Genomic DNA, 26,223 nt, shown 5'->3' with positions numbered 1-26,223 from the left:
TCTTCAAATTTTCAGGAAATCTTCCTTATATTATAAGGAAAAAACTTTACTTTAGAATTTTAAAAATGTAAAAAAATAAAAATTTTATCACAAAAATTTAAAAAAAAGTTTATTTTTCAAAATAAGAAAATTTTTACAGTTTTTTTTAAATTCCAAAGTAACATTTTTTAATATTGTATAAAGATTAGACTGAAAGTTTGAAGAAGATTGCTTGAAAAATGTAGGAGGAGATAAATTTTGAATAAAGTGGTCTTTTTTTTGCTGTTTTAGTTTTCCCTTTCCATAGGGAACCTATTATGCGGCCCAACTTTGACTAGTCATATCTCAAAATATTATTTGAATTTTTTAAAACAATAAAAAGCATCTACAAGCTTAGAAAAAACTATTTAAAATAAGATCAACTTGTAAAAAACATGGCTCACTCCCCTAAACCTTAACTTTTTGTTGATATTTTTAGTGAGTGGAAGTCATTAGGAAAGAAATAAAAACTTTACTGTGTACTGGTAACAAAATTGTTACAAACTTTTTACAGAAAAATATATAGTGAACACATAACTCTTCAAATTTTTTAAACATAAAATATAGTAAACTAAACATTTCACATTTTGTATGTTGTCATTTTTCTATTTTAGGACAAGATGAATTTAATATACTTCAGACAAATTAATTTTTTTCTTAAAATTTTTGTGAAAGAAAAGTGTCAATAGAAGGAAGAAGAAATCAAATAAAAATAGTAAGTTCTATATTTATAGACATTAAGTGATGTTTTTTTGAGATAATGTTATAAATTTATCTAATTGTTTAACAGTAAAAAGTTATCTCCTTTGTGTTTATGAATAACATTAAGACTCTTATTAATTAGTGATGATGGTTTAGCAATCACCAAATACAAAAACAACCAGGATCTTAAGAACATTAAAAAGCAAAGGATAAAGATTTTTAAAGACATCGGTTTCAATATCACAATAGATATTAGAATGACAAGATGCAGCTTCTTGGACATTGCTTTAGATCTGGCCAACAGTTGTTATATGCCATATAGAAAAGAAATTTCCTCAATCAGATACATTAACAATAACTTCAACCACCGGACGATATTCAGGAAAAACCTACCTAAAATAATAGAGGAAAGATTAAGGGCAAAGGGGGGGTCCAACATTTTTTTAATATAAATAACATTGGCTCTTGTATGAAAGCTTTAAGTACAAACTACAAGCCAGTTTTTATAGAATTAAAATATCTTATTTAACTTTTGAGATATTGTAATTTTATAAATATTTTCCGATACAAACGTATAAATCTCAAACTTTTTAGGGTCAATTTTCTTGGAAATTTTAAAAATCACTAAAAATCTATCTTCTCCTTTATTTTTTAGCTTAAGGCCTCAAATTTTCAGGAAATATTCCTTTTATAGTTTAAAAGACTTTGAATGTTGGAATTTTAAAAATATCAAAAAATCAAAAAATTAGATTAAAAAAAGCAAAAAAATAGGTGGTTTTTTTTTAATTTTAATTTATTTGATCTTAAAAAATGCTTGCATTCAATCTTTTTAAAATTTAATAATACACTTTCTGTGAAAATTTGAAGAAGATTGCTTAAAAAATAAAGGAGGAGATAGATTTTTAGTGAAATGGTCATTTTTTGCGTTTTTAGTTTGCGTCTTCCATTAGGAACCTATTGAGATCACTAACCATGATCACTCATATCTCAAAAGTTACTTTAGATTTTTTCAAGCGGTTAAAAATGTCTGATAGCTTAAATAGGAATTTATAAAATAAGATCAACTTGTAAAAATCACTTGTCAATCAATTGTCACAAAACCACCCTGTGTAAAGTTTGAGACTTTTTAAAGAAAGGTTTTTGAATGTATTTCTTATTTTTGTGAAAAAAAAACTGTAATTTACAAAAAAAATAAAAAATTACAAAAGAGAAACCTTTAAAACTTTCTTCAAAACATCTAAATTTTACACAGGATAGTCGTGTGACAATTGCCACATGTAAAAAAAATATATGAAAACTTAAAGACAGATTTTTTTTCTTTAAACAGTTTACACTGGACTTCTTATCTAAAAAGGTTTCGGGGGAAAGCTTTACAGGTTTGCCAGGCAAACTAAAATTTTTAGTGACCTTTAAGCACAGCTGAGAATCTTTTTAGGGGGTGCCAGGAGTAAAACAAATACAAAACAACATCACCCCTATCTAAAGTAAAGACAATTACAAAAATGTAAGAGACTGATTCATTAAAATGAAAAAAATAATTGAAAAAAAAAGGGATAAAAAGAATTAGTTCTTATCCTAATTTTTTCAGCTTGGATCTTAAGTATTGTTTCTCTCAGGGTTCCAACTTACCTAGATTTCACTAAAATTCCTTAGATTTTTGCATTTTCATGAAAAATCCCTAGATTTCCCTAGCTTTTTTCACTTTGAGCTGGAAATTTATGTGATAAAAAATCACAAATTTAGATTAACTCAGGCTATTTTTGCTATTTTCTTTGAACTTGGTTCTGTTTAGTTATGTAAGGTGGCTAAAGTTTAAACCTACTGTAGAGTAAGCATTTAGTGTATGCAGGGTTTCTAAAAAACCTGAATCCTAGAAAAACCTGGAATTTAACAACTTATGCAAAAAAACCAGGAAATTACTTAAGTTTAATAAATTTTGAAAAAAAACCTAGAATTTTGAACAAAAATTACTAAAAAATCTTGAAAAACCTGTAATTTCAAGCTATTTATACATGAAAAGTGATTAAATTTCAATTATAAACAAAAAATTTATCATAAAGATAATTTTTTTTTTTGTATAATTAAACTTTTCTTTCACAAAAACATACTTAAAGTAGCTTTGCAGTATAGTTTCAATGTTATTATACTTTTAGAACAGTTAAGAAATTTTAGAACAGTTTTTTTATATTAAAAATATTTTTTTTAAACCTGGATAAGTTTAACAAAAAACTATTGGTAATCCTGAATGTTTTTTTAACTTTAACTTTTACCCCTGACCTTTACCGTTGGTTGGTAACTTTGTTTTATTCTTATTTACTACTGTTGTTTTTGTTTTTTTCTATCTTTTACTATCACTGTTAAGACTAACCCTTACCCTTGTTTGGTGTTCTTTTTATCATTTTTTTGTTTTTATTGTAATTATTCATTTTTTTACTATCACTGTTACCCTTACCCTTGGTCAATAATTTTTATTTATTATTATTTTTTTTTATTCTCATGCAAAAGTGATCCTTAAAGCAAAAATTTCTTCATGAAAAATTGTCTCTTTGTTCAAAAGTGACCTTTTATGCATGTTTGATCCATATTTGTTATTTGTATTTTTTTATTTCTATTATCAGCTATGTAAACTTATAAACTAAACTTAACATAATTATTAAAACTCATATTTATCAAAAACTTTATGTGCAATGATTAAAAAAAAAAACTTTTCAGACAGGATATAAGTTTTGTAATGAGTCAACCAATATGTAGTTTTGTTTCTCAGCATCCTGATGGAAATTGCAAAGTTATTTGGGATAATAAGACAGTCAGTTCTAAACAAATAAAAGTTTATCAAAGTAAGAGTTTTTTTGTTTCTACACTTTTTCCAATAAGTGTTTAATAAAATAGAAGTTCTTGAAATAAATGATACAAGGAAGTTAATTTATATTTAAACCTTTTATTCACGAACTTCTATAAGTTAGAATTAAGTATATTCCAGTTGTTTGCTGGGTTTTCAACATACAAATAAAATCAACATGTCCCCATTTTAAATTAAATAAATTTAGTTTTGTTAAACTAGTTTTGACTACCCTAATAAACATATTTTATCATCAAACAACAATTTTTTGTAAAAGTTTTAATTTGTTTTTATTACATAAGTCTTTTTGTAAAATTCACTGTGTAAAACACTAATAATATAAGTATAATCTTTTTTTAACTAAAAACCTACTGTGTGATTATAAATATTATCAATAGAGTAGTCAAAGTTAGTTTAATTAAAAAAATATTTAGTTTAATTTAATCTGATGTTGTTTTGCAACAAATTAAAACTAAAAGAGAAGTGTAAAACATAAATACTAATTTCTGTTTGAAAATACCATAAAAAGAAAATTGATTCAAATCTGCAAACCAGTCTGTAGACTACAGGTATAAAACTTTTGTACTCTGTAGGACAGATTTACAAAAAAATGCTTTGTGGGCCACAATTTAGAAAAATAAAATCAAACCACCACATAATTTTTAAAACTTGTCTTAAAATTTAAAGAAACTTCTCAAGTAAACTACAATGAAAAAATTGTACAAAAATCCAACATTTTTTTAAGCTTGGAGTATATACTGTGTAATACTTTTTATAGAACAGAAAAATTTCAATTAACTTTTAGATATAACAAGTTTTATAAAAAGATTCTGATAAGTTTGTATGGTATCAAAAATTTTCAAGGCCAATTTTCTTGAAATTTAAAAATTTTTACTAAAAACTTATTTCCTCCTTCACTTTTTAGCAAGTTAATTCAAATTTTCAGGAGTTGTAGTAATTAATATTACAAACAACTTGTAGGAAGTGGATTTTTGAAAAAATTCAAAAAAAAAATTATGACCAAAAAAAAAAAATTTTGCTAGTTTTACAAATTTTTTACAAAAAGTAAGAAATCTGTTTTCTACAAGCTGTTAAATTTTTTAAACATTACTCTGAAAAAGTTTTAAAACAATTGCTCAAAATTAAAAAAGGAGATAAATTTTTTGTGAAAAAGTCTATTTTTGCCCTTTTAGTTTTTAGTTTCCACCAATTGAAGGCTCTCACTTTTATTGCCTGTATCTCAAAAGTTACTTTAAAGTAGCTTCTCTAATTATGTAAAAAAATAAGATAACATTAAAAAAAAAGTGTTTTACTACCTTATGCCGTTAAGTTTTGTTATAATGAATAACTTTTTGTTAACACAGATTACCTTTTCTACATAAGGCATTAACAGCTTTTTTAAGTAAAGCTAGTTTTCCTAAACGAGGTTGCTTATGCGGCAAACTTTATTGAAAAAAGTTTTCCATGGTTTGCAGTTAAAAAAAAGTACTACTAAATAAAAGACATTCTTTTATGCCATGTTTTAATATTAGCAATAATAAAGCATTGTGATCACTAACTTTTAAGTTAATAATATAATTGTATGTGTTCACTACACAAACTGTTTTCTCTCGTTTCTAAAAAGCTTTATTAGACATAAAGTTTATTCTAATCCTTAGTTTGCCCCCTAATGCTTTACATCAATGAAATAAATACTTAATCGTTGTAATAAGTGTTTGTATAAACTAACTTATTTGTAGTTGATTAATATTTTTGTCTATTATACAGCCCTTCCACAAGACCCTAACTCTGCTCCAGACATAACTCCAACAAAATTTCGGACAACTAAAAAAAGAAAAATAATAAATACAAATAACTCAAAGTCGAAGGTTAGTAAGAATTTTGAAAATAATAAACTGCTAGAAAATTCAGTCTTGCTTGACAATTTTTTATTTCATCAATATCAACAAAAAAAAATAATTACAACACTTCTTTGTACATGTAAAAATAAAAAGTAAATGTATAGTACAAAAGTTGTAGGCATTGTTAAGATTTGTTTGTTCTTAATTAGAATATAATAAGTTTAAAAAAAAACTATTTACTTTTGATATGATTACAGTTTTAAAAAAAAATAGTTTAATATTACATCTATTTAAAAAGCAAACTCACCATTTGATTAACTTATAGGTATTAAAAATATTTCTATATTAAGTGACCATATATTTATTTTGTTTTTGAGATGTATATGAGAATTTCAATAGTGATTAAAAAAAAATCCAAAAAAGAACAAACATTTCATAAATTTAAAACTGTTTGTATACTATAATAAAGACTTTATTTGCTTAAGCTTTAATAAATATAATCTTTCTTTTAAAACTCATTAATATGGGGTGATTTATTACAAAAGCAATGTAGCAAATTGTATAATGTCGAACATTTATAGGTAAGAGTTTACTAAGAATTTGAAAAATACATCCTTGTTTGATTGTTTTAATTTTTTATAAGAAATGAAAATTCTGTAAAAATAATATAAGCTACATAACTGTACACCTTCTAATTGATTTAAAGCACCAAAAAAATTATTTGGAAGCGAGTAATAATTAAGCAATTATCTGAACACAGATTTAGTCTCTAAAACTAAAATTTTTTCTTTACAATAATTAACATTATACCATGGAAAAACTAAATTTATTTTATTTAAAATAGTTTCACAGATTAGAAAAATATTAATTTACTTTTAAGATATCATCAATTGTTTGGAAACTTTGGGATACTAGCTATAAAGGAAACATTTATCACTGCCCATTTTCTTAAAATAAAAATTAACTATTGAGTTTAAAAAAATTGACAGAGTAATCTATCCAAGAAGGAGATTTAAAACAAAATCTTTATTATTTAAAAAAACATAATTATAATGTTTCACCGCAAAGCAGATATTAAATTTGTAAATATGTAGTAAAATAATAATAGTAAAAATGACAAATAAGATGAAATTTGTAAGAATTAAATTATATGTTGAGAAGAAAAAATTAAGAAAAATAGTAATGCTATAACCCCTTTAGAAAAAGAAAAAGAATTGAAATATATTATATAGAAAGGCATTGAAACTAAATGGATTTTAAAACCAAAACATTGTAACATTAAACATTATTGAGTTAAAAATTAATTTGACATGGAACTTGTTGTTCATATGGTTAAATTATAATGTAATATTTTTTAAAAGAATTAAAAAAAAGTATTTTTAAAAATTATATTGCTTATAATTTAAATAGTTTTTTAAAACTTTTATAGCATTACTATTTTTCTTTATGTTTTTTATTTATATTTATTATTTTTCTTAGTTTAAATTATCTCAATATTTAAGGGCATAGGGGAGTAAAACACCTTTTTTTTAAGTTTGGTTTTATTTTATACAGTTTTAACTAAGCTACAAAATGCTCTTTACAGGTTCAATAAATTCAAATTAATTTTTGAGATATAGGCGGTCAAAGTCGGAGGCAACAATAGGTTCCGTATGGGAAGCGCAAACTAAAACAGCAAAAATAGACTATTTCACTAAAAATCTATCTTCTCCTAAGTTTTTTGAGATAACTACCTCAAGTTTTCAGGAAATGTTCCTTGATATATTTAGAAAATTTTGTCGGAAAGAATTTTAAAAAAATAAATATTTTATATAAAAAATAAACAAAAAAAACTGTTTTTTTTTTGTTTTTTTGTTATCAAATTTTTATTTTTTAATTTTGTTTTAACTTGTTCCAACAGAATTTTTTAAATATTGCAAGGAACATTTCCTGAAAATTTGAGGTAGTTATCTCAAAAAACATAGGAGAAGATACATTTTTAGGGATTTCTAGTTATTTGCTGTTTTAGTTTGCGCCTCCCATAAGGATCCTATTGTTGCCTCCGACTTTGACCGGCTATATCTCAAAAGATATTTTCAATTTTTTTAACTGGTAAAAAGCATCTTGTAGCTTAGTAAAAACTATATAAAATAAGAACAATCTTATAAAAAAGGTGTTTAACCCCCCATGCCCATAATTTAATTCAAATAAATTTCATATTTATATTTTATTAAACATTTACAATTTGAAAATCCACTTTACTGTGAGACAGTGTAATTGTATTTCTTAAAATAATAAAATTTTAACTTTTCAAAATATACTAAAAATTTATATTTTCCTTAATTTTTTGGTCAATTGACCTTAAAGTTTTAGGAAATATTCCTTGAATTAACAGAAAAAATGCTATTATAACAATTTCAAAAATTCAACAATTTTAAGACATAAAAAAGTTGAATTATTTTATTTATTTTAATAAATAAAGTTTTTACTCAAAAACTAAATTATACCAACGATACTTTTATTATTAAGTTGTAATTAAACTGAGAAAGTTTCAGAACGAATTGCCTAATAACTGCAGGAGCAGATAGAATTTTAATGAAGTAGTCTTTTTTTTGTATTTTTACTTTAGTCCTTGAGACTCCACCATCAGTCGAAAATGCTTTTGATTAAAACTAAAATAAATATTTTAAGAAATTTACTTCTTTTTACTAGGATAATAAAATAAAATTAATATTGTTTACAGAACCCGAAAGTTACTATTGATAAAACTAAATTAGCATCATTGCAATCTTTGATCAGTAAAATGCACTCTTCAGGTTAGAAAAGTTACATTAGTTTTTATTTAATTTTATAACTTAGTAGTTATAGCTAAGAAAGATTGTATTGGAAAAAAGTTTTAAACACTTTAAACAAGCAGTTTAAAACAATTTTCTAATACAACCTTTCCAAACTTTTCAAGTTGCACAAATTCTTAAACCAGTAACAAAACAAAAATCAACGTGATTATAAACTTAATTTGCTGCACAAAAACATTCATTATAATTTCGTCATAATACTTGTAAAATTATTAAACTCTAAATTTCTGTTAAACATTATAATAAACTCTACTGAGGAGTATATGGGATAATATATCTCATATACGAAATGGTCGTATAAATCTATTGTTTGTTGTATAATCAAATAAAAAAATATAAAATTATGTTTATAATACAAAAAAAAAACGAATGTTCGTATTGTTTACTAAAGTTTCAACGTTTTACACGTTTCATCAGAACAATATAAAGCAAATAGAAGATTTTTTTAAAGAATCACAAAAGAACACAATATGAAGTTTCAAATAAAATTGAATAATTTTAATTAGATAATCTTAAAAACAATTTAAAGTTTTGCTTTGTTTGTTCTTATTTTTGGTTTTATTTTGTTGCTATTTTTTGTTATTGATTAGTTTTTTTGTTCTTTTAAAATACATATTTTGGTTGTGATGACAAGGTTGCTGTCTTTCTATTCTTTTATTTAGTGATAACTCTTTTTTAATTTTTTCGATTTCATTATTTTCTAGGCTACATAAATGGCATGTTTTGTTCTTTTTCAGTTTTGTTTGAGTTCTGCAGAGTATTTCCCTTTTTAAATTATAGTCTTTGTTTGCGTCTTTTAACTCCTATACATAGTTTGATAATTCAGTAATGTGTCTTTTTAATTTGTTGTTAAAGTTTGCTTTATGGTTGCTATATCTATTTTTGAATGTTGTGCTTGTTAAACCCACGTAAAATTTTGTATGTTGTTTGTTTTTATAGTAGCTAGGTAGATTATATATTTTGCTGGGCAGGTATTGTTTAAAGGGATTTTTTCTTACCTGCAGTTGTAGGTTTTTTCTTCTTGTTTGGGGTTTAGGTTGTTTAATATTTTGTTATTATTTTAAAGAATTTATATTTTTGAAGTTTTCCATGCAGCTATAAGAAATGTAATTTATTAGTGTAGAAGTGTGTTATGTTTATATTATATACAGTAACCTCTCGCATCTTTACGCACTCGTGATGTTACGCACTCTCGTTTAGTTACGCATTTTAGAATTCTAAAAAATTCAAAATTTTTTTTTTTAATATTGCACAAATTAGATTTATTGCATATTTTTGTTTTAAAATATGTTTTAGATGCTAAATCACCTCTCTATGTATTAAGACTTTGTAAACTTATGTTCCTTGACTTTTTGATAAACATTTATATTAGAAATTTTGTTAACAATAAGAGATTAAATTAAACTTCTGAAAGAAATATGACTGTGTTAAATAATGAACGTATGATGAAATAATGAGAGTTTGAAACACAAATAAATAATATTGATTTATATACGAATAAACATTAAAAAAAGAATTCTAATGAAGCTTTTTAGCAAAAAGTAGCTGTGATACTTAATAAATATAGAGCTTACACTTGGCACAAATCTCAACTGTTTTTTTTTTAAGTAAACATATCACTAATATTTATATATTATATAAATTTATATGTTTTTTATAAATTTAAATCCTTTTTATATATATATACATTTATCTTTTGTTTTTCATATTTATAAATGAAGTAAACAAGTTGTTAAAATCGGAAAAGTTCTGAGCCTGCTTTTAGCTAGAAGCAATATCAAAAATCAGCCATTATAGTAAGTATGTTTGGTACCTCTCGTATCTTTACGATGTCTCGTATCTTTACGTATTTTTTCTGGGGACACAATATGCGTAAATAAGCGAGAGGTTACTGTAATTATAATATTATATTTGTCTCGAAACCAATATTAAAAGCTATAAGTATTTCCAAAAACTTCTTATAATAAACTCCTTATAATAAATTGATTTGTGAATTTATTTAATACTTGTTTATATTACTTCAAAGTAACTATTTAATGTTATTTATTTTTACAAAAAGTTCCATATTTATTCACATTCTTCAAATTTGTAAAAGGTAATGGAGATTTCGTTACAAAAGCTTAAAGTATGAACTACAATTAGTTTGTATAGTTCAACTGTTTATTGAGAAAATTGATTGTTTTTGTTTCTGGTACAGAATTTGGACCATAACTTCTCTTTATGAATTTTACTACAAATTTTTAAACTACAAAAAATCTATCTACTTAGTTACAATGAAACTGTGTTTTTAGATGTATGAAAACTGTTGGCTAGGGTGCATCTGTTGCCCCGACCTTAGAGTTAAGCTTAATCTAACTTTTTGTGCATGGCAAATCAATTGAAAAAAAAAGCTTCCTAGCTTTTACCACCATCACGCTTTTTACATTTTTCTAAAAACTAACCCAATGTAAATTGTATGGGACTTGAAAATTTCGACCTTCGAGTTTTTGACTGAAAATTTTTTACATGTAGCAATCATCACAAAAACACGTTGTACGCGTTTTCAGAAAATTTAAAGAAAGTTTCTTGGAGTTATTTCTTGGTTTCTTCAAAAAAACTTAAAAATAACAAAAACGGTTAAAAAATACAGTAAATCTAAAAATACCTCAATTTTTGTTTTTCAGATACAAACGTATGAACCCCAAATTTTTTGGTGTCAATTTCTTCTGAAGTTTTAAAATTCACTAAAAATCTATTTCCTTCTTCATTTTTCAAGCAATCTTCATCAAATTTGCAGGAAATGTTTCTTATATTAAAAGGAAAAAATGTTACTTATGAATTTTAATAATGTAAAAAAGTAAACATTTTATCACAAAAATAAAAAAAAAAATTACAAAGTTTTTTTTAAATTCCAGAGTAATATTTTTTTGTTTTTGTATAAAGATTAGCCTGTGAAAGTTTGATGAAGATTGCTTGAAAAATAAGAGAGGAGATAGATTTTTAATAAAATAATCTTTTTTAGCTGTTTTAGTTTTCCCTTCCTTTAGGGAACCTATTATGCAGCCCGAATTTGACTGGTTATATCTCAAAAAATAATTCGAATTTTCTAAAACGATAAAAAGTATGTTGAAGCTTAGAAAAAAATCTATAAAATAAGATCAACTTGTAAAAACATGGCTTCCCCCCTATGTCCTTAAACTTGCAAAGCACATGTGTAAAAATAAATGTGAATAGAAAAGTTTACTTCCAGAAATTCAATACTTAAACATACATATACCACAAATTTTATGTTTATCAAATTTCTTAAACTATAAAACATAATAATGTAATAATAGTGTTAGGCCAGTTATCAGCTATAATCGGCTACGCGTGTTGTGCATAGAAGAATAAAAATAAATATAACAAAAAGTTATAAACTCAGTGATGTAATAAATAAAACAGATGATAGTTAAAAAGTATAATTAAAATAAAAAAATAATTTGCTTATCATCTTTCGTCTGCTTGGGTTTGGTAAAGAATTGATTTTCTCTTTCAGTCTTTTGTGTACAAAATATCACAATTTAACGCGGTCATTTGCAAGCAACTCACATTCATCAATTCTTATATTAAGCTTTTTAGGTCACGCTTACATACGTCCTTAAAACCTAGTTTTGGACGGCCTCGGTTGCATTTTATATACTAGAATTAGTATAGTTTAGATTAATTAGTTTAGACAGTTATATAAATTAGTTACTAGGTGCAACCTTCTGATACATATACAAAACCTAATTGATTCAATATGAACGTAGTTTATAGAAAATCAAGTAATAGCCAACTTGTCAGGTATTAGAAAATTTATTAGAAAGATAAACATAAAATTTTATTTCCTTATTCTAGTTATTACCTCAAGAAAGTATTGTGCAGTGTTACCTTTCAAAAGAACTAAATTGTGTTTAGATTATTAATTTGGTATTTGTAAAATAAGGTTGATACTCTTTTGCATTAGCTATTATTAATAAAATTACAAAAACAAAATGCAAACAAAAATTATCAAGATAAAAAAATATATTGTTCAATTTTATCTTTCAAACATTTACGTAAATGTTTTAATATATGTTTTTGTTCATTTTTTTGTGTTCATTTTCAAGTTCTGTTTATATTTTGAGGCAGGGGTCAACAAACTGCGGTCCGTAAAAGGTAAAACTGTAGCTCGCGAACATGCAAGTTTTGTCTGCGAAAAACTTTTTCGATACTTACACTAAATATTCTAAGGTTTGATATGAAGAGCAAAATAAAGTCTTAAATACAATTTACGGAAAATTTACAACTTTAAATAGATATTTTTGGTCTATTATTTATAGTTAAATAAGACTACAACTGTATCCCGCAAACATTTTTGTTTTCCAATTTTTTTTCCGCGACCGCCAAATGTCTGCTGACCACTGCTATACGGTAGGCTTCTTGTCATAAGTTTTTCACAATAATAGTAAAATGTATAACAAATTATGTAACTAGAATATTTTCAAATCCAGCTCAAAAGCGTTTATGAAATTTGAAGTCAGTAGTGGTGTTTATGTAAGGTGTCAGAAACCTTATGAAGTTTTTTAATTAAAATATATTGCACTTTTGAAGTATCATACTATTTGCAAATAAAATAATCATTATTTTTTTTATGCTAGAAAAATTAAAGTCTTGGATAATGTATAAATGATAGTCTTGTGCTATGTACAGGATTGCCACTGTACCTGGAATCCTGGAAAAACCTGAAATTTGACAATTTAGGCAAAAAAAAAAAAGAAAAACCTGAAATTTTAAAGAAAAATCATTAAAAAAACCTGGAATTTTAACAATTTTCACTTGTACAGTAGTAAAATTTCGATTTGACTCAAAAAATCTATCATATGAATAGATAATTTTTGTCATCATCAAAATTTTTTTTTCTAAAAAACATTTTTAAAATACCTTTACAGTATCTTTTCAATGTTTTATACTATTTTAAACAGTTTCTTACCTTAAACTTAATTTTAAACTAAAAATAGACCCAAAAATGTGTACTTTTAAAAACCTGGAAGAAATTGGCAACCCTGTTTGTAATTATGAAAAAAGTACATAATAAAACTAATACATACTTTTTAGAATTGCAAATATTTTTACATACTAACTCAGACTATTTTTTTATTTTACAGAGTAACACCCATGTATATTTAAATTAATCTCAATGAAAGTTTTTGTGGTAATTTTAACATAAGTCTTGTTTATTATTATAAAACAAATAATAAATAGTTTGTTTTATTCTTAAAGATTCCTATCATCATTTTAAGTAATATTTTTCAAATAATGATTATCATTTCAAAAGCATTATAAGCTAAAAACATTATTATATGTTTTGGGTTTTTGAAAACTAATTAAAAGATCTCAACTTCTAGAGAAGAAATTTTATTTATTGAATTCTTTTAAGATATGAGTCTGCTTTAAAATATCTTGAAAAAACTTAATAAAGCAAAAAACACTATTGTAAAAAGGAATAAATAATAATTTAGTTTTTTATATAAAAGACATAATTATTTATATTTTCTAGAACTTGAAAATGAAAACAGTGAAGATGATGGTTAGTTCTTGAAACTATTTTTCTTTATAAAACATACTGTAAAAAAAACGACTTATATTTTATTTGGGTACATCATCCATTTTTTATTTAATATAGGTTTTTGTAAAAAGTCTTATTCCAGGTTTGCTATTACATACACGGTTTTATCTTGAATTTTATCAAAAAAAAATTAGGAAAAGTCATTGAGTTTGATGTATTTTGAAAAATCCTTTATAGTTCTTAAGTTTTTTAAGTCCTGAGTATCCTTGTATTTTTATCTATGTATCACTTAGTATGATAATTAAAATTGTATTTATATTTAATTAGAGTAATTAAACTAAACTATTTTTTTGATTTTATTGTTCTTACTTAACATTGTCTAAAATTATACGTTAAAATTTGTTATTTTCAGTTAAAATTTATTCTTAGATACTATAATCAACTTATAATTAAGTTTTATATTATAACTTAATTCAGTGATTCTCAGATATAAAAAAGCTTTCCACAGTAGACTGCTGAAAATAAATCTGAACATACTACTACTGTATACGTATTTGCCTAACTATAGTTGAAAATTTATGTTAATAATCAAATTTATTATGTTTTGTTTTACTTTAGATTTGATCATTCTTGTAGTTTATTCATTGATAAAAGTTAACCAAAAAAAATATTTATTTATTATCAAATCGTACTGAATCCCTGTGGTTAAATGCCAACTGGAGAGTTGAACATAAGAGACACTAAATGTCGATGCTTCTGTAGCTGCTTCTTTGTTAATTGTACATAAAAATGTCCACATCGGATAAAGTTTCTCAAAACCAAAGCCTCCAAAAATGGACCGTCCTCAAATAGAGAGAGACTGTAATGAAGAGGTATAGAATACATTTCTGCAAAAGTGGACAATGTTTAAAGACAGCACAGAGATGACAAAGTCAAAAAAATGTCATTAATTGTACCAGTGATGAAGATCTAGGCGATGCTGTTGTGAAGGGATATGCAGACGTAGTAAATTTAAGTGAGATAGAGCTTTTAAGAATGATCAAGCAGCTTGCAGTCATTTCTGTCTAAGGTGTCTATGGGGCAATCGGTTTTAAAACAAAAGAGATGCAGGGTTTCCACAAGGTCAGGAAAACCTTAAAAATGACAAAAGTCAGGAAAAATCAGGAAAAAATGGGGGTTTTTGAAAAAAAGTTAGGAAATTTGAAAAAGTTTGAAAAAACGTCAGATTTTTTAAATTTAAACTTACAGAGTTCCTTGTTTTCCAAAGCCTTCAAATTGAAAAAAAATAATTAAAAATCTGTTAAAATCAGACTAAAACTGCAAAATTTTCCTAGAAATTTACAAAGTTACCTGATTTTCAATGCCTTCATCTGGTAAAAATTGATAAAATATCTTTATAAAACTGCAAAATTTGTCTATTAACATGTTCAACAATTACTTTATTTGAACAAGCAGTTTTTGTGTGCTTTTTAGTATTGATGGTCTGTGGCAAATACACTTCAATGTGTTTATAAGTTGGAAAATAAAAGTATTCTGCTGATAGAGCTGTTTATTGCAAATACATCAATCATTCACTGAATCTTCAAGTGATTTAATTGATTTAGATGATTGAATTCAGCAAAAAAATGTTGTTTTAACCTGCATAAAAATAAGATTTAAATCTTTATATAGTATCAAGTGTTTGATTATGTATTTTAGAATAAAACACAGGAGGAGATGTTGTAGTTTTTAAATACCAATTAAGAGAGATACACATTGTAGATTTATAGTTTATTGAATAATTTTGACAATGTTTCGACTTTTAATAAGCCATTTTCAAATAAAAAGCTGCATAAAATAACTAGAAATTAGTGCTAAAACAACTAAATATACAAGATAACTTAAATAATAAGTTATATATTATCAGTTATACAACAAAATCTTAAACTACAGTAAAATTACAGGTTGCACAATTTTTGTTTTACATTGTTAAAAGGAAAATATACATAACTAGTCAAAAATTCCTATTGTGTGGGTAATACCCGGTTTAGTTAATTGCTTGTTCAATATTGGATTATACCATTTAATCAAAATAGCTTTGCTGATCAGGGTCTCAAGTTTGTTTCTACATTCTTTTAAAATATCAAAGTTGTAAACAGTTATTCTTTCATCTTTACAAATATTACAGTTACTAATGTGGTCAGATACAGTTGTTTTACCTTTTAGATGTTCTTTCACTCTTTCTATCAGTGGTCTCGATGTAAATCCAATGTATTGGATGCTCTTATCCTTAGAGCATTTATATTCGTAGACCATTTCAGCAACAAGGACAAACGCCTCTGGAATTGAAATCCAATGTGGTCTACGAATATAAATGCTCTAAGGATAACAGCATCCAATACATTGGATTTACATTGAGACCACTGATAGAAAGAGTCAAAGAACATCTAAAAGGTAAAACAGCTGTATCTGACCACATTAGTAACTGTAATATTTGTAAAGATGAAAGAATAACTGTTTACAACTTTGATATTTTAAAAGAATGTAGAAACAAACTTGAGACCCTGATCAGCAAAGCTATTTTAATTAAATGTAATAAACCAATTTTGAACAAACAATTAACTAAACCGGGTATTACCCACACTAAGAATTTTTGTCTAGTTATGTATATTTTCCTTTTAACAATATAAAAAGAAATATGTAAACTATAATTTTACTATAGTTAAAAACTTTGTTATATAACTGATTATATAAATCTTATTGTTTAAAATATCTTGTATATTTAGTTGTTTTAGCACTAATTTTTAGTTATTTTACACAGATTTTTATTTGAAAATGACTAATGAAAAGTCGAAACATTGTCAAAGTTATTTAATAGACTATAAATCTACAATGTGTATCTCTCTTACTTGGTATTTTAGAACAAGTTAAAATTAAGAGTTTGATTTAGAAAAGTCAGGAAAACTTTAGAAAAAGGTCAGGAAATTTCAGGAAATTTTTCTCAGCTTGACCTTTGGCAACCCTGGAGATGGCATGTGATACAATGACACAACCTGCTATTACGTACTCAGTTTCCTCACACAAATTCTTAAGGAAAACCACACAAAAACCAAGTGGTAAAATAACTTATAATATGTGTAGTAAATCAACTGAAAAATTTATTTGGAGCAGAAAAAATAAGAAGTATATTGAGTGTTCTACCTGTAAACAATGCTGGATAAAGTCCCGGAAAAAAATTTATCAAAGTGACAACAAATTTGCTTATGAGACAAATGCACTTCTGGTTGGTGGACCATGTACACAAAATTTTGATAAGGCAGTTGATGATTATGATAGTATCAATGTATTTAAATTTGATCACTACGTTTTTGATTCTTTGAGTGGGTGGAAAGAGTCAGTATCACTGGAATACTATACAATTCAACTAAAAGCTTCTGTTGATAAGCAATCATACACTTAATGAATATAAAATGCCCTAGACTGAATTATTTCAAAATCAGCGTTGTTACAGAAACAGGTTCGTATTCATGCTTATTGGACCACAATAGCTACCTAAAGTATGGTTTTTAAATTCAAATCTCCTATCTGTCAAAAGAAAGATGGTAGCAGCCAACAGAGAACAGATCAAAATAACTTGGGATATAATTATGAAATTGATATCTAAAGATAAAAAAGGTAGTTGCCATATAGCAAAAGAAATGGTATATACCAGCTCATGCACTAACAAGTTTTTTCTTTCAAGAAATGCCTGCATAAAACTAGGTATAATAAGTTGTGATTTTCTTCTCATTGAAGTGGCCATTAAATCCTGTACTATCCATGAAGAATTGTAAACTTGTGATTGTGTACCTAGAACTCCTCCATTCTGATACGCCGAAAGAGTTGCCATTTAATTACATTCCTACAAGCAATTAGAAGATGAGAGAGTGGCTTTTGAATAGGTACGCATCATCTACATTTGTTGAATGTACTCATCAATTGCTTCCAGAAATGACAGGTCCACTAATGAAAATAAGTATTGACCCAGATGCTATTCCTAAAGCAATATCAACAGCTTCCCAAGTTCCAAAACATTGAGAAAATTAGGTAAAAGAAACGTTGGATAGGGATACTCGTTTAGGTGTACTTGGTAAGATTTCAGTTGGTGTTCCGTCTACTTGGGTCCATCATATGGTTGTGGTTGCTTAAGCTGGAAAAGTATAACTGATGCATGGAATTGGTTTTGTTCAGTACCACTTCGACCCGAAGATCGTCATCTAACAGCATTCCTTACTCCATGGGGCAGCTACTACTACAAAGTGGCACCACAAGGTTTTTTAGCTAGTGAAGATGAATATACGCGTAGGTATGATGATATTAAAATTTAAATACCTAGAAAGACAAAATGCGTTCATGACACTGTTTTATTAGATGAGAAGTTGGCTGATCATTGATGGTGTATGATTGACTATTTAGAGTTTCCACAAGAAGAAATTGACTTTGCTGGATTTACCATTACTAAATATGAAATTAAGCCACAAGCAAAATTAATCAAAGCTATAAGGGATTTCCCCATGCTCAAGTCCATAAAGATCCTGGTTCAGTTCATTGCATCAAATATCACGTTATAATCAGTTGACATCTTTAATGACTATGTTCAAACCGTTACTAAGTACCAAAACAAAGTTCTACAGGAATGATGAGCCAGATAGTACATTCTACAAATCAAAAGAAGCTATAGTTGCAGCCATAACAAAGGGAGTACATATCTTCGATTTGGGAAAGCCCGCTTGTATACAGCCAGACTGGTCCACAACTGATATTTTTATTTTCTTTCGCAGAACATTACTCTTGAAGCTCTTTTGTCAAACTGGATCACGGAGAGAAAGCCTTTTAACTGTTTGGGAACTTGAGTAGTCACGGTATTTCACACAAGGATGTGATAATTTGTAGGTTCTGACTGATCACAAACCACCGGTAATTTTTTTTGGAGACAGAAGAACACTTGATGAGATTGCAAAACCCTGCCTTTTCCGGGTGAAGCAGATAAGTCTTTTGTGGCAATTCAAGATTCTACATAAACCTGGAAAATTACACCTTGCTCCAGATGCAATATCACGTCATCCAGTGGAAACCATTTATGAAACAGAAGATTAAGTTGAGATAAGTGCTTCTGAAGTTTTAGCTGGGATACTTTCACAAGACAGTGAGTTTATCATTGCAAGCCACCAAGTTGGTGACAGTTTTAAGCTGTGATTTTTGACCGGAGACCAAAACCATTATACCATTAGAATCGCAGATAATTTGCTATTCTTTATTTATGATAGATTGGGTCACCATGTGTATTGATTGTAAAAGAGAACAGAACAGGGTTGCCACGGGTCAGGCTAAGTCAGTTTTTTTTTGAAAAAAAAAAAGAAAATGTCAGGCTAAGTCAGTTTTTTTTAGTCAAAATGGCAAAAGTCAAAATTATTGGTTCTAGTTTACAAAATTCCTTAATTTCAAAGTCTTTTTTTGGTAAAAAGTTAGCAAAAAATTCCTTATAAAGTCAGACTAAAATTGCAAAATTTTTCTAGAAACATGTCGAAATGTTACCCTGTTTGAGCAAGTAGTTGTTGTATGTAATCTTTTTAGTATTGATGATCTGTGGCAAGGACAAAGCAAAAATTTTATAATTAAGTTTACATTATTTATTTTAACAGACCAATAGCTTATTATTACAGTTATTTTTCGCTGAAGTACACATGCTGAACACAGCAGCTACTCAATACAAAGTTTGTAGCTAAGTATTACTAGTATAAATAAAAAGAAACCTGACAGAAAGTTTTTATTTTGGTTCAAAAATGTGTACTGAATAAGAAGTGCGTACTAAATTGCGTACTTGTCAAAAAATGTGTACTCAAAATACGTACTTATCTAAATATGCGTATTTAAATGGAAGTGCGTACAAAAAACGTGTACCTAAAAGAAATGTAAGTATTAGGCTAAATTGGTCATAGTCTTGAAAAGTCAGGCTAAATTTACAAAACTATGCGTGGCAACCCTGACTGAATCATAATTATTTCTACCATTTAAGAGTATATTTCGTGTTGATTTGAGTAGAATAGTTGTTTCTTTATCATTTTAAAAAGAAATTTTAGAAAGCTGCATTCTGTTTATCAAGGGGTTAATGCAATGGACGAGCGATCAAATGCGATTGTTTACTGGCTGGGAATAAAATTGACATTCAAGGTGCTCGGGAAAATTGCAATAGTTGTTACTTAATTCAGGGTTGCCACTTTACCTGGAAACCTGGAAAACCCTGGAATTTGATAATTTAGGTCAGTGGTCGGCACGGTGTACACTGGTGCACACTAGTGTACATGAATTTTCTTTTAGGGTGCACGAGACTTTTTGGGTGCATGAAACTTATTTTGGGGAACATGATTTTTTTTTTGTGTAGAAACTAAACTAAAGTTTTTTTTTAATCTTTCTACATTTAAGACATATTCAACCTTGATATCTAATTGACCATTTTGTTGTTAATAAAAAAACCATTTTTGTACTCTCCTAGTTCTATTATGTTGTATTATGTAAAAATTCTTCCACCCTTAGCCTAGAAATGGATAGGGTAAACCGGTAAATTTAAAGTTAGCGTGTAAAGATTATCTAGGTGTTACCGAATTATTAGTAAAAAAAAACGATTTTAAGTGTTTACATATTCTTTATCACTAGCGGCGCTAAAGAATGCAAATTGGGGTGCACGAAATTTTAATTTTGTGATTTAGGGTTCACGGATTCGAAGTAGCGTGCCGACCACTGATTTAGGTTTTATTAAAAATTTTATGGACTTATGTATTTTTTTTATTATCATGAAACTTTAAAAAAATATACAAATCATTAAAAATTTATTTTAATATCTGTTGCTAATTAAGTTTCATTTATCTTGTGAACTTTTGAATTTACCTAAATAAAACTTACACTAGATATTCTGGAGTTGACGATGAAGAGAAAAAAAAAGGTTTTAGGCGTATGTAAGGGTTGTTATGAAACTTACACTAGATATTAGTTATAACTACTGAAAAATTACAGGGTTTCCCAAAAAGGGGCATTGTAGAAAGTAAAGGGGCCTTAAGCAGCAAAGGGGGAAGGGGAGCATCAGACCATAATTTTAAACTTACACTTATTCTACAGTTGATGATGAAGAGAAAAGTAAGGTATTAGGCGTATTTAAGGATATTTTTTTTGAGAAATATAATTGGAGGGGGTCATTATTTTTTTTTTAAAGGGCGTTATGAAAAAAGGTTTGGAAACCCTGTTCGAGAGATTAATCTTTAATAGTTTTTAAAACCTGTGCACAGTAATTTAAAAAGAAATTGTTTTATTAATCACAGAAAATGGATTGAAGTAAAAAAATATTTTATAAATGACTTATGTTTTGTATTTTTTATTAGAAAAGTCAAATTACTTATTCAACATAACTTAGAGTTCTTAATAGGTTATTTATATATTTGAAAAAAAAAACACAACATTGAAAAGTACTGTTTGATAGTTATTTATATTTGTTGTCAACTGTGCACGGTATATAATTTTCAATAACTTACTTTGCACAGCTTATTAAAAAGTCGAGAACCACTGGTCTAAATATTTTTTATGATATATTAAATTCTAGGAAACTAGTTATAAATAATATATAAGATGTAACGTTAAAAGGCGTTAAATCCTGGAGATCCTGATAAGCTAAGCTTATAGGAATATATATTATTTACCACAGATGTTTTTGTGTCAAAACTTTATTCCGACTAACGGCGTTTCACTGCTCTCAAATTAATTTAAGAACAGATCTAGGGAGTCTATAAAATATTAACAATCATTAGAAAAAAAGCATGTGTAATTATGTATAATATTTATGTGAGTAGTAAAAATAAACGAACTTTATGGTTTAAAAACAAAGTTTGGAATAAAAACATAAAAATATAAAATTATCTACAAAAACTACAAATTTAATAAAAGCATATACTAACCTCAAATAAGCTCTAAGAATAGGCAAGTTTTTAAAAAATTAAAATTAAATTAAGTTCTACAGAAATGTTATGTCATAGTAAATTTAACAAATTAATCAATAATTTTTGCTGCTTAAAAACATGTAGTATTAAACTTGTAAGTGTTTGTGATTGTATATGAAAATGTTGTGAAATAAACAAGTGCATAAGTAGACAGAGTTATTATAGTAGTAGACAGTAGTACTTTAATTAACTCTATCTATTCATATTTTTTACTTTCTATTGTAAAGCACAAAAAAAATTTAGATACAAATAACTCTTTGGGGCAAGTTTTTGATATATCTGTAGAAGATGAAATCTTTTTAACTTCTGAACCTTCTTTCGGTATCACACTTAGAAATACCGTAAAATCTACTAAAAGTAGCACATGCTCATCAAACGAAGTAAAAAAAATAAAATATGGTTAGTTATCGTTTTTTTTTGGTTACTTATTTTTATGTAAGATAGAACTAGTTTAACTTCTATGCAAAATACTAGTCTGTGTGATCTTATTTTAAAATTGTTTTGTTGAAGTAAAACTGTAGGTACAAAGTTTTTTTTTATTGTCTCTAAAAGTAGAAGTGACTAAATTAATGATCTTAATGATTTGAAGGCTTAGAAAACAGCTTGTATCTAGTTGTTTATCATGTATAAAACTATTTTTAGTTCAGAAATTTTTTTACATTAGAGTGTAACTTTTTAGTCATGTTTTTTGTCAAACAGTTGTTTCATTATTTTTCGAATGTTTATACAATATTTTTGTTGTTCATATTGTAAATAAAGAATTATTAAAGTATACATATTACTTTCCTTTAAATAGCGTATAATTTAAAACATAAATAAATTATTTAAATATAGTAAGGCCATAGAGGGCTTAAACTTTTTTTTTATTTGAAAAGTTAATATTACCCCTTATTTGAAAACTTAAACTGTATTCTCGAATACTATACCAATATTTAAACGATATGAGTATTTTAATTAACTTTTCATGTATGTTGAGAATAGTCATAATTTCAGCTAAAACCTTATTGAGAATAAACTTTTCTTTACCGATTTTTTAGGATTTTATTTTAATTTTTTCGAACAATTTTCTACTTAATTTTTAAGCAGTTAATTTAAAACTTTTTAGAAATGTTTAGGAAAGTTTTTAAAGGATAGGTTTTCTATGAAATACTTTTCAATTGTCTTTTTTACAGTTAAACCCAGAAGTTTACGTTAATGCATTTTACTACTTGTACATAGTAAAAAAAGATTTTTAAAATCTTGTAAAAATGAAGTTAAAGTTAGAATACTTGGTATAAAACTCTAAAAAATTAGTGTACTTAGAATTAGATTTTTCTACTTTTTTTTAGAGTTTATTATAAACGAAACAATGTTTAAATGTTATAACTTTATTATTCTGATTGATATGTTTTATAATATATATACTAAATTTATTTATCAAGCTGTACTAAATTTCTGACTTTTACCTATCAAGTTAATATTTTTAAATCAAATAATTGAAAAATAATAAATGTTAAAAGTTAAAACATGGTTTTGTTCTATAAATTATGCTTATACAGTTGTATAATTTACTTTACAATAATTTTTTTATTTATTTTAGATGAGTGGGAAGATGATTGTGAAGATGATTTGCTAATCGCTGCAAGTCAGCTTTTTTCTCCTAAGACTAAACAAGTTGAAAAAGGCGACAACACCAAACAAGATAAAAAGCTTAAATGCAGTTTTACTAACAATATAAATAATAAGGTGGTTTGCTAAAAGTTATTTTGTTTGTTTATTCTATTTCTTTAATATTTGTGCTGTACTCACTTTTATAAATATTTGTGTTCATTTTCTTGTTTATGTTGTTTTTTTTTTTTTTTAAATTGTTTTTTATAATAATAGAAGTATAAACTATTTATTTGTGAAAACAGTTAGTTCAAGACAATAATTCCGACCGTTGTTCTAAAACACATAAGTTTTTAACAAACCTGAATTCAATTAGTGGACATGTGCAACATTTACAAAAATCAAATAATGATCAAATAAAATGTTTGCCAAAAAAACAAAATAGTCGAAATAAATTAAACGTAAATGGAACTATAAACATGTTAGTTTAGATTGAATTATATGCAGTATTCAAAATATAAACATTTTGTTTATAGTTACGTATTGAATTTAAAAAAATTCACAGTTTTGGTTATTATTATTTTTTTCAAATTATTTTATCGACTTTACCCACAAACGATCGCTTCAGTGCTTATGTATTTATTTCCGCTAAGTTGGATATCAATAGCATAGCGGTTTCTCGAGATTATGCCTGCTTGAAAAGTACCGGTCGTGGATGTATCGGATGGTATTAACAAACTTATTTATTAGTAGTCTCAAATATATTATTCCTATAACAAAAAAAATTCTATTTTAGTAATTGTAAAATATTGTATACAACTTGTTAAATTGCTGTTGTATTTATTTTAATTTCAAATTTTATTAACAAAACAATGATTCACTCGCTTGAGTCAAATCAAACGAGATCATCAGTTGAATAAAATCTGTAATTTTTTTTACATAAACATGCAAGAAGACATTAGGCTAAACTTGAAATAAAAACCAAAACAAAAAACCAAATAAAACTTATAGTTTAAAGCTATCAATTTAGGAAAATAGTAATGTTACCAGGTGAGTTTATGTTAATGTTTGAAATTTTTGTTAATAAAAATTAAAATTTCGAGTAGATCATTCTCCTTTTCATTAAGTCGAGAACTTTTATTGTTATCTATATATCTATATAGTTATCTATATATCTACAATTGTATTAATTTACTAAATTGAATTATAACACAAAGTAAAATTATCAAAATGTATATAAAGAAACTTAGAATCTTATCATTAATGTTTTATATTTTAAAATGCTGGAGTTTGTATTTATTAGTATTGTTTGTAAGGTTTTTCAATGATTTTTTCTACACAGCTTAGATACAACTTTACAAAAAAAAAGTATCCATATAGTAGCTATTATAGTGACCACTTATATTTGACATAAATTTACATAGCCTGATTGTAATAAATTAAAATATATAGCTTTAAAAAGTATAAATGTCTTAGTAGTGATAACATGTATTTCGAGCTAGTTTAGTGTAGTAACTCTGGCTTTTTCTAAGAAACTTCGCAAACTTATGCTGCCTATTTTTTTAACAAACTAAGTTCTTTCATTTATATAGTTTCTAGTCTTATTAAATTGTATATACAAAGCACAAAAATTGTTGAAGAATAAAAAATAGAATAATTCATTGAGTTGTTGTTTGTGAATAGAAAATATATCAATTATTATTATTAATATAAATAATATTTTGTGTTATGTGAACTTGAAAGTAAAATAGAAATTAAAACCTTAAAAATTAATTTATTTTTCTTACTTTTGTTTTTTAATATGTTTAAATTTTTAACAATGTGTGTAAAATGAATATTTGTATAACTTTTATATGCAATGTATACATGCTTTTTTAAAAACAAACAAAATTATAAAACTTGTATAAAGTTATTATGCACCATACCTACTTGTTAATACATTATTAGTTCAGTTAAAATTGTTTTTACTGTTTGTATTATACTGTACTATTTGTAACTACACTTATGAAATACAAAATCTCTCATAACTATTTCGTATAAACCATGATCCTTAAAGTACTTATAGTTTTTTCAGGTATCGTAGAACTGTTTTATTGAATTAACTAGGGTTGCCAAAAGACTTGGAATTGACAATTGAGGCTTAAAATAACTGGAACTTGAGAAATTAAAAAAAAAAACATGGAATTCTGAACAAAAATTAATAAAAACCTAGAAAATTAAACAATTTTTGCATTTAAAGTAAAGAAATTTCGATTTCAAACAAAAAATATCATAAAAATAAAGATTTTGGTTTGTATTATTTTTTTGGGTAGCTGTTAAATTTGCACTAGCGTACAAAATAGCACGAGGGGATAAAATTGCACGAAGATACTTTTGCACGAGCAGACAATTTTCCACGGAGAAATTTTTGAACGGGTTTAATTTTTTTATCTTAATTTAGTTTTTTTTTACTATCACTGTTACCCCTAACCCTTACCCTCGGTCGGTAACTTTTTTTTTTAAATTTTTACTATCACTGTTACCGTTTTTTAATTTATTTTAAGTTTTTTTTATTATTTCTTTTTTTATATATTTAATTACTCTCGTGCAAAATAGACCCTTGGTGCAAAATTGTCTTCGTGCAGTTTTATTCCCTTGTGCAATTTTGTGCCCCTGTGCAAATTTGTCTTTGTGCCGAAGTATCTTCGTGCAATTTTGTCTTCATGCAATTCTGACCCATTCCCAATTTTTTATTAAAAAACATATTTGAAGTAATTTTGCAATATATTTTTAAACTTTTTATACTAATTAAGACAGAATCTTTTCACTAAGTAAGACAGTTTTTTACCTTAAACTTAGTTTTATACTAAAAATA

General features: G+C 26.1%; 1 protein-coding gene across 1 annotated transcript in view; it reads left to right on the top strand.

Annotated features, from left to right (window-relative positions):
- The first annotated feature begins 631 nt into the window (after positions 1-631).
- The window catches only part of LOC145846610 (uncharacterized), a 42,490-nt gene continuing 16,898 nt past the window's right edge, over positions 632-26,223 (top strand). The window contains exons 1-8 of the mRNA XM_082953306.1: positions 632-733; positions 3,433-3,557; positions 5,327-5,427; positions 8,123-8,195; positions 13,771-13,800; positions 22,026-22,181; positions 23,362-23,507; positions 23,675-23,850. Of these exons, the coding sequence (XP_082809432.1) occupies positions 3,452-3,557; positions 5,327-5,427; positions 8,123-8,195; positions 13,771-13,800; positions 22,026-22,181; positions 23,362-23,507; positions 23,675-23,850 (788 nt within the window). The 5' untranslated portion in view covers positions 632-733; positions 3,433-3,451. The remainder of the gene's footprint in view (positions 734-3,432; positions 3,558-5,326; positions 5,428-8,122; positions 8,196-13,770; positions 13,801-22,025; positions 22,182-23,361; positions 23,508-23,674; positions 23,851-26,223) is intronic.

This window comes from Thalia democratica, chromosome 1, assembly GCF_965202585.1.
Source record: "Thalia democratica chromosome 1, ktThaDemo2.hap1.1, whole genome shotgun sequence".
In the NCBI taxonomy this organism is placed as follows: Eukaryota; Metazoa; Chordata; class Thaliacea; order Salpida; family Salpidae; genus Thalia; species Thalia democratica.
This window is presented reverse-complemented; position numbering and strand designations above follow the sequence as displayed.